The following is a 9,177-nucleotide window of genomic DNA, read 5'->3' as shown; positions in this document are numbered from 1 at the left end:
TTTCTTTTTTTATTTTTTTTTTTTTTTTTATTTATTTTTTTTTTTTTTTTTATTTTTTTTTCTTTTTCCTATTCCTGTTCTTCTTCCCTTCTTTGTTCTTTTCTTTCCTTTCTTTCTTTCTTTCTATAGAATGAGTTCATGCAGATATGATTTAAATGTCTCTTCTCATCTGGTTTCATTCAATAGTCCCTCCCACTGTTGACATACACAGAACTGCCTGAATAAACACACACATGTGGGAATAAGCCCAACCTATAGGAGCTCCAGTGCCCCCCAATCCACAGGTGTGTTGTACGAGGGGGGGGGCTGAACAGTTCACAGTCTGACTCAGAGGCAGTTGTTCCACTGCAGTGAAACTGTGCACACATTCAGTTCAGCCTGTCCTCAGACTGACTGACTGGTTTCCTTCAGATAAACCCACATTAGATAAATAATGTCGGACTGTGAACAGTAGGACTACAGACATGTGGTGACCATCTGTGGCAACCGTGGTCTGATCAAATGTGTGCAGAAAAAGGGCTGATCCCCCCCAGGACATTCATGGTGACATGGTGTCTATGGGGCTGAAGCTTCATCTTTATCAACTGTGCAAAACTGGGAAGAGGAATTCAAGAGGGGGGAGGAGAACGAGGGGAGGGGTGAAAAGCAAAGATTTACATCAAATGTCTGTAGTCCTACTGTTCACAGTCCTACATTATTTCTCCACTGTGGGTTTATCTGAAGGAAACCAGTCAGTCTGAGGACAGGCTGAACTGAATGTGTGCAGTTTCACTGCAGTGGAACAACTGCCTCTGAGTCAGACTGTGAACTGTTCAGACCCCCCTTGTATTTGTCAGCGTTGTGAGTCTAGACTTGGCTGTGGACTGGGTCAGGTATTGGCATGCCCTTCATCAGCAGTCATGTGGAACCCCCCCCCCACACACACACACTGTGATCCTTTCACAGGTGGGGTGGGTGGTCAGAACACACAGCAGTTCACCTGTGTGGAATTCTGGCCCAGAGCAGTGCAGTTTGATGTGGGTTCCATTTCATGTGTTCAAGTGGATCCAGAGCGTGCACTGACACGTCCTGACATTCCCACAGAGGATGAACCGGCGCTCACCTGATCCAGGCTCATCTTACTCTGATAATTGGACGACTGCATCTCCGTGCTGATCCCTGATGTGGTGGATTAAAGGGGAATACCCACAGTCCGGGACCAGTGGGATTCAAAGCTGTTTGTGAAGGCGCAGAATGTGCTCATGTGTTTACAGGTATACTCGGGGCACCCATAAGGGGGGGGGGGTGAACAAGACAAAGTAATGGGGCCCAGCGTTGGCCACCAGGGAAACACCAAGTGCCAAACAGCCCCGGTCACCTGTGGGGTCCCCCAGGGTTCTGTCCTGGGCCTGCTCCCCTTCATCACATACATCCTTCATCAGCCGTTACAGTGTTTCTTTTCACTGTTACGCTGATTGACACACAACCTCTACCTCCAGACCCCCCCCCGCCCTTCATCCTCCTGACCATCTGCACCATGGTCCTCCACATCCCTCCCCTCACTCTCCACCTTAACCACCTGCCTAGAGGAGATAAAGGCATGGATGAATCACAACTTCCTCCTCCTTAACAGTGACAAAACCAAAGCCATCCTGATTGCCCCCTCCCCCTCCCCCCATCAGGTCCAAACCTCCTCCATACCCTCCATCTCCTTTTCTGGCCAGACCACTCTCAACCTCACATTGGAAAATCACATCAAACGCCTGTTTAAAACCTGCTTTTTCCACTTTCAGAACATCTCCAAACTCCGCCCCTCTCTTCAAACTCCGCCCCTCTCTCAGTGTTTTAGATGCAGAGAAGCTTATTCACACCTTTGTCTCCTCAAGGCTCCAGTACTGTAACGCCCTTCTTTATGGGATCCCCAAAAAACAGCCACAAAAACTCCAGTCTATTCCAAACAGCGCTGTCAGAGTCCTCAAACGGACCCATAAACAGGAACACATCAGTTCCATTCTCCAGAACCTCCACTGTCTACTGACCACTCCCCTTCAGAGTTAACTATAAGACCACCCTCATCACCTTTAAGTGCCTCCATAAAAACACCCCTGACTACCTCAAGGACCTCCTCACCCCTCACACCTCCACCTGTAGTCTCCGGCCCCATAGCACCACTCCCCCCCAACCCCCAGAACTAAACTTCAGACCATGGCAGACCGGGCCTTCTCCTCTGCCCCCCCCCCCCCCCCGTATCTGGACCTAACCTCCCTGACCACCTTTAGAGCTCCTCAGTCACTGGAGTCCTTCAAAAAGGGGCTATAAACATTTCTGTATGAACTGGAGGAAGTGAACACTGTCCTAGAATGAACTGTCCTAGAATGAACTGTCCTAGAATGAACTGTTCTACAACAAACTGTTCTAGAATGAACTGTCCTAGAATGAACTGTTCTACAACAAACTGTTCTAGAATGAACTGTCCTAGAATGAACTGTTCTACAACAAACTGTTTTAGAATGAACTGTTCTACAATGAACTGGAGGAAGTGAACGCTGGGTTAGGGTTATACTGAACTGGCTTAGGGTTAGGGTTATGATAAACTGGGTAGGGGTTAGGGTTATGATGAACTGGGTTAAGGTTAGGGTTATGATGAACTGGGTTAAGGTTGGGTTATGATGAACTGGGTTAAGGTTAGGGTTATGATGAACTGGGTTTAGGTTATGGTTATGATGAACTGGGTTAAGGTTAGGGTTATGATGAACTGGGTTAAGGTTGGGGTTATGATGAACTGGTTAGGGTTATGATGAACTGGGTTAAGGTTAGGGTTATGATGAACTGGGTTAGGGTTATGATGAACTGGGTTAGGGTTATACTGAACTGGGTTAAGGTTAGGGTTATGATAAACTGGGTTAGGGTTATACTGAACTGGGTTAAGGTTAGTGTTACGATGAACTGGAGAGACGGTGCCTGAATGTATCATGTCACCTTTTCCTTTTCCTTTGTGTGGGTTGGACTGTGGTGTCGGTGAATCACCTAGTTTTTCCTGTTACTGGTCAGACTGTCACTGAACTGGATGTCTGTGGTGAAATCATTCATATATATATATATATATATATATATATATATATATATATATATATATATATACATACATACATATATATATATATATATATATATATATATATATATATATATATTATATATATATATTATTTTTTTTTTATTATTATTATTATATTATTATTTTTTTTTTTTTTTTTTTTAAAGTCTAACGTCATAATGCGTGGTGTGCAGAATACCCAGAAGTGCAGAACATGCTGCTGGAATCCAGGAAGCACTAGTGCACACGCTGGAGGATGACGCCATTGGTTCATTTGACTCCAGTTTGTTCCGTTCACAGCTGATTCATCATCAGTGTGTTTGTAAAGTTCATCTGCAGTCAGAGGGGAAATGTCAGATCTGACAAACACCTGTTTGGAATATTATGGTCTGGATTTAACTGAATATTACTGGAGCAGATTTTGAAAGAAGCTTTTTTTTTTTAAAGTGAAAAATTGGACAATATTGATCATTTGTGAAAGCCACATAATGTTCCATCAGTATGTGACGTCTGAGTTCCTCAAAGGATTGTGGGTATTAGTGACCTCATCATGTTTCCTCTGTGTTTTTTGTTTTCCACTCTGATGGTTTGGACCTGTTTAAATTCAGTTCAGTTTCCTTCTGCAGGAACGTTTATAGGACAAACATGCACTTTTTAGAATGGGTCCCAGTCCAAATTCTGTGATCGTATTTGAACATTTGAGCTGAAGTCATTTCATGTCACTGTTCAACATCTGGGCCTTAGCTTTTTTTTTTTTTTTTTTTTTTTTTGTATGTTTTGATTCACGGGTGTAAAATATTTAGAAATGATCAGATTAAATGAACTAAATCTGACTGTAACACCATTTATTAGAAAACAAATGACCAAAGTGTTTCAGATCTGACTGAGGCTGACACATGGGCATATTTGTGACCAGGCTGATGGTAAAGGCATATTTGTGACCAGGCTGATGGTAAAGGCATATTTGGGTCCAGGCTGATGGTAAAGGCATATTTGGATCCAGGCTGATGGTAAAGGTATATTTGGGTCCAGGCTGATGGTAAAGGCATATTTGGGTCCAGGCTGATGGTAAAGGCATATTTGGGTCCAGGCTGATGGTGCCTAGCTGCAATAGGAGCACAAAGGCCTCTTTTCAGCAGTGAACCACCTGGACCGGACCAGATCAGGGCGTCCGTGGGTCTGCGTCAGTGTGGAGCCACTGGATCCAAAGGGCTGAACACACCACAGCGCTGGCCTTTCTCTGGTTACACTAGGACCAGGAAACTGGAAATGTGCATGGCGGGGGGGGGATTAGGATGAAGTGCTGAGGCGTACGGCTGTTTCCAACAGAGGCAGAGCAGTCATGTATGTAGGTCGCACTGGGACCAGAACCAGGACCAGAACCAGGGCCAGGACCAGTCTGGACCACACACAGTCTGAGTGGTCCACACACACTGACAGGCCTCCCACAACCAGAACCAGAACCAGGACCAGGACCAGCTAAAGCTACACTACCCCCTTTACTGTCACTGTTTTCTGGTATTGAAGTGTTTCTCATTCTCAAAAACCTGTTTAAACCTTAAAGACCCAGAGCTCCTTCTGTCAGTTTACCAATGAATTTAATGGATTTAACCTTTTTTAAATGACTTATCAGCATTTATTCTAATATTATTTTCTGTATTTTGCATTTTTTTCAGTGTAAATCCTTTTATTTTCTATATTTAATTCACTGATCATGTAGATGTTCATTAAAACTCAGATTAACATGGATGGTTCTTCAGTCAGAAACAGAGAAAACTGAATAAACGGTGTCTGTTTCATTAACTGAACGTAAACCCAGTGTGTCCATCCACTGGCACTGATGTAAGGGTTAAAGGTGGACGTTTGGGTCTGTAAGGGTTAAAAAAGGGTTAAAAACAAACCATGAACAGTGTTTCAACAGTATTATGGTGTTAGTGAAGGGTTAACTGTAGGTTCAGTGTGTTTAAACACATGTTCACATTAATCTTCTCCCTGGATTTCTGTGAATCCAGGATCTGAGGAGGTCTGTGTCTGTTGGATGTGAACACCACAGACTCACATCCATCAGTTCCAGGCTGAACCTGAGAACGGACACAGTGGAGGTCCACAGTGGAGGTCCACAGTGAACAGACACAGTGGAGGTCCACAGTGGAGGTCCACAGTGACTGCAGCCTGTTCCTTTGTTCCATTTGTTCACAGATCAGAGCAGTTCTGAGCCAGTGGAGGACACAGACACCAGCAGCTTCATGGCAGAATTTGTGAGCACTATTCTGTCCTCTGTCCTTCAGTGTGTGTCTCATATTATGGTCTGTCCTTCAGTGTGTGTCTCATATTATGGTCTGTCCTTCAGTGTGTGTCATATTATGGTCTGTCCTTCAGTGTGTGTCATATTATGGTCTGTCCTTCAGTGTGTGTCATATTATGGTCTGTCCTCAGGACACAGAACACACTTGTCTTTGGTCATTTGTTCAGAACCATAGCAGAACTTGATGCGCTGTGATTGGCTGAGCACCGAAAGGGTAGGGTTTGGAACAGGTCTGAGCAGGTCTGAGCAGACCGGTTCTGATCTGAACCCAACAGGTTCTGATCTGAGCCCAAACACACCAGCACTAATACTGGGTCTGGGTAAACACACTGAGGCTGTTCTCAGGTGGGGGGGGGTTGACTCTAATGTGTGTGTTGTTTCTCCACAGTCTCTGGAGGCCAATTATCCAGTGCAGGTGACAGATCCACAGGGTAAATAATAAAAATACACAACAGAACTGAAGTACACTGCATATATGACCACAGTACTGTAGTAGAACAAATGCACAAAAGTACTGCAGTATACTGCATATATGACCACAGTACTGTAGTAGTACAAATACACAACAATACTGCAGTATACTGCATATATGACCACAGTACTGTAGTAGTACAAATACACAACAATACTGCAGTATACTGCATATATGACCACAGTACTGTAGTAGTACAAATACACAACAATACTGCAGTATACTGCATATATGAGACTGAGTTCATGGAACAGTATCTGTGATTGGCTCTTGGTCTGTGGGAATAGACATGCCCATATTTGGTGCCTCAGTACTGTGTCAGTAGACATGAGCTGTCCATATTTGGTGCCTCAGTACTGTGTCAGTAGACATGAGCTGTCCATATTTGGTGCCTCAGTACTGTGGTCAACAGGCACTAACTCTATGAAGGAACACAGAGCATGAAGGAGATTCTAATGAACTGTACTTTATTTTATTTACACAGAGTTCACATCTGTTACGGTTCAAATACAGAAGATACTGAAGTTTCTACTAGAAACAAAAAGACTGTTATTATACTGGGGTGGGCGGGGCTAAAATCTAATATACACAGATGTAGCAGGAGTTCCAGAGTTCCATCCATGTTCTTTAACACCAGCACAGGTTCATGTTCTTTAACACCAGCAGAGGAGGTGGGTAGGCGGGGCATCAGTGAGCAGGAGGGGCAAAGAGTTGGTGTTAATAAGCCCCTCCTCCTTTTTCTCTTGGTAGTACCAGTCGTGCAGATGTGTGCAGGCGTATACATTTTATAAATGTGTGCAGGCGTACACATTCTATAAATGCGTGTAGGCGAAAACATTTTATAAATGTGTGCAGGCGTACACATTCTATAAATGCGTGCAGGCGAAAACATTTTATAAATGTGTGCAGGCGTACACATTCTATAAATGCGTGCAGGCGTACACATTCTATAAATGTGTGCAGGCATATACATTTTATATATATATATATATATATATATATATATATATATATATATATATATATATATATATATATATATATATATATATATATATATATATCTATAATAAATGTGTGCAGGTGGATACGTTATATATACATTTACAGGGTGGGGAAGCAAAATTTACAATGAACATTTAGTTGTTTTTTCTCAGCAGGCACTACGTCAGTTGTTTTGAACCCAAACATATACTGATGTCATAATCATACCTAACACTATTATCCATACCTTTTCAGAAACTTTTGCCCATATGAGTAATCAGGAAAGCAAATGTCAAAGAGTGTGTGATTTGCTGAATGCACTCGTCACACCAAAGGAGATTTCAAAAATAGTTGGAGTGTCCATAAAGACTGTTTATAATGGAAAGAAGAGAATGACTATGAGCAAAACTATTACCAGAAAGTCTGGAAGATACTATTAAGAAGAATGGGAGAAGTTGTCACCCCAATATTTGAGGAACACTTGCGCAAGTTTCAGGAAGCGTGTGAAGGCAGTTATTGAGAAAGAAGAAGGACGCATAGAATAAAAACATTTTCTATTATGGACATTTTCTTGTGGCAAATAAATTCTCATGACTTTCAATAAACTAATTGGTCATACACTGTCTTTCAATCCCTGCCTCAGAATATTGTACATTTTGCTTCCCCACCCTGTATACATCTATCTATCTATCTATCTATCTATCTATCTATCTATCTATCTATCTATCTATCTATCTATCTATCTATCTATCTCTACATATATATATATATATATATATATATATATATATATATATATATATATATATATATATATATATATATATACATTTTTGTATACATTGTATAAATGTGTGTTCATCCAGGTCCTTTTGTGCTTCCATGTTTGTCTGAAGCAGACGCAGTCACTCTCCACCTCAGCTCCATGCCCTCCAGATACCTAAGCCACGCCTCTGACAGAATCAGACAGGTCAGTGAATGCACCGCTTCAACAGGAAGCGCATGTCTGCTCCAAACTCCGCCTCCACTTTCTCCACCAGTGGCTCGTTATCAAAGCTGTTTATTAGTAGTCTGATATTGGATCACTGTGCCTGGAACTGTTGAAGTATTCAGCCTCAGGGGTGGGGATCATACCAGTGCCTTCTACTGTTGAAGCATTCAGTTTCAGGGGCGGGGCTCATACCAGTGCCTTCTAATGGGGGCTGAGTGAACACAGGATGTGGTTTTGGTCCTATCAAACGGAAAAAGGCAGAGCTGTAGGCGTCACTAATAATAGATGAGAAACATCAACAGCAGAAACCGCGTTAATGTGAGAGTTAACGTCAAAGTGGAGCGTTTCTGAAACACCAGAAGCTGAAACTGAAGAGGAGCACATGTCTGATCCTCTGTTCTGAACAGTCACATGGACGTCCATGTAGGAGGCGTGTGTTTGAGGGGTGGGACATGTATGTGGAGACACGGCTGACACAAAGAAGACAAGACAAAGAGATCCAAAATGGATTAGATCCAAAGGTTTAGTCCACATTCAGATTCCAGGGTTCAGGTTTAGTCCACATTCAGGTTCCAGTGTTCAGGTTTAGTCCACATTCAGGTTCCAGGGTTCAGGTTTAGTCCACATTTCAGGTTCCAGGGTTCAGGTTTAGTCCACATTTCAGGTTCCAGGGTTCAGGTTTAGTCCATATTCAGGTTCCAGTGTTCAGGTTTAGTCCACATTCAGGTTTCAGGGTTCAGGTCCACCTTCTGAACCCTGAAGTGAGACAGTGATTCTGATGAACAAACATTCTGTGTTGTTTCATGGATGTAAAAATGTTACTGATCCGTTATAAAACAGAAACATGTCCATGTGTTTGTTTACATTATTGAGATATTGTCAAAATAATATAAAAAATTGAAGCTTTTATGGTTAGCTCGCTTTATTATCCCCATAGGGAAATGTGTCATTTGACCCATTCTAATGCATACCCAGTACCTAGCATTAACATTAGCATTAGCATTAGCACATAGCACACATTAGGAGCAGTCAGCTGCCCCTGAAGATGCTCTCCAACTCCAGATCTTCATCAGTACAGTTAGCATGCTAGCTGACCATCAAAACCAATATGAGTTAAGCTAACAAACTGGTGGATGAATGCCAATGGGTGAATTCCATCAAAGTTCACCTGTTCTACATTCGGCCAACAGGTGAAAAAAAGTAATAGCTACAGAAACCAATGAATGTTTTTGAACATGTTTGTTTTTGTTTTGAAAGTAGTATATTTTAACATGGGGGGTCTCAAGGTTTGACTTACGTTTGGACTCCCCCCCCCCCCCCCAGTGGACATTGGAGGAACTACAGGCTGG

At 42.5% G+C, this 9,177-nt stretch overlaps 1 protein-coding gene across 1 annotated transcript in view; it reads left to right on the top strand.

Annotated features, from left to right (window-relative positions):
- The first annotated feature begins 1,583 nt into the window (after positions 1-1,583).
- Positions 1,584-9,177, top strand: part of LOC115434532 (ectodysplasin-A receptor-associated adapter protein-like) — a 12,394-nt gene continuing 4,800 nt past the window's right edge. The window contains exons 1-5 of the mRNA XM_030156520.1: positions 1,584-1,744; positions 2,032-2,126; positions 5,276-5,334; positions 5,770-5,812; positions 7,734-7,807. Coding sequence (XP_030012380.1) covers positions 1,584-1,744; positions 2,032-2,126; positions 5,276-5,334; positions 5,770-5,812; positions 7,734-7,807 — 432 coding nt within the window. The remainder of the gene's footprint in view (positions 1,745-2,031; positions 2,127-5,275; positions 5,335-5,769; positions 5,813-7,733; positions 7,808-9,177) is intronic.

The sequence above is a fragment of the Sphaeramia orbicularis genome, chromosome 15, assembly GCF_902148855.1.
Source record: "Sphaeramia orbicularis chromosome 15, fSphaOr1.1, whole genome shotgun sequence".
Lineage (NCBI taxonomy): Eukaryota > Metazoa > Chordata > Actinopteri > Kurtiformes > Apogonidae > Sphaeramia > Sphaeramia orbicularis.
The sequence above is the reverse complement of the archived record's forward strand: the minus strand, read 5'-3'. Positions and strand labels throughout refer to the sequence as shown.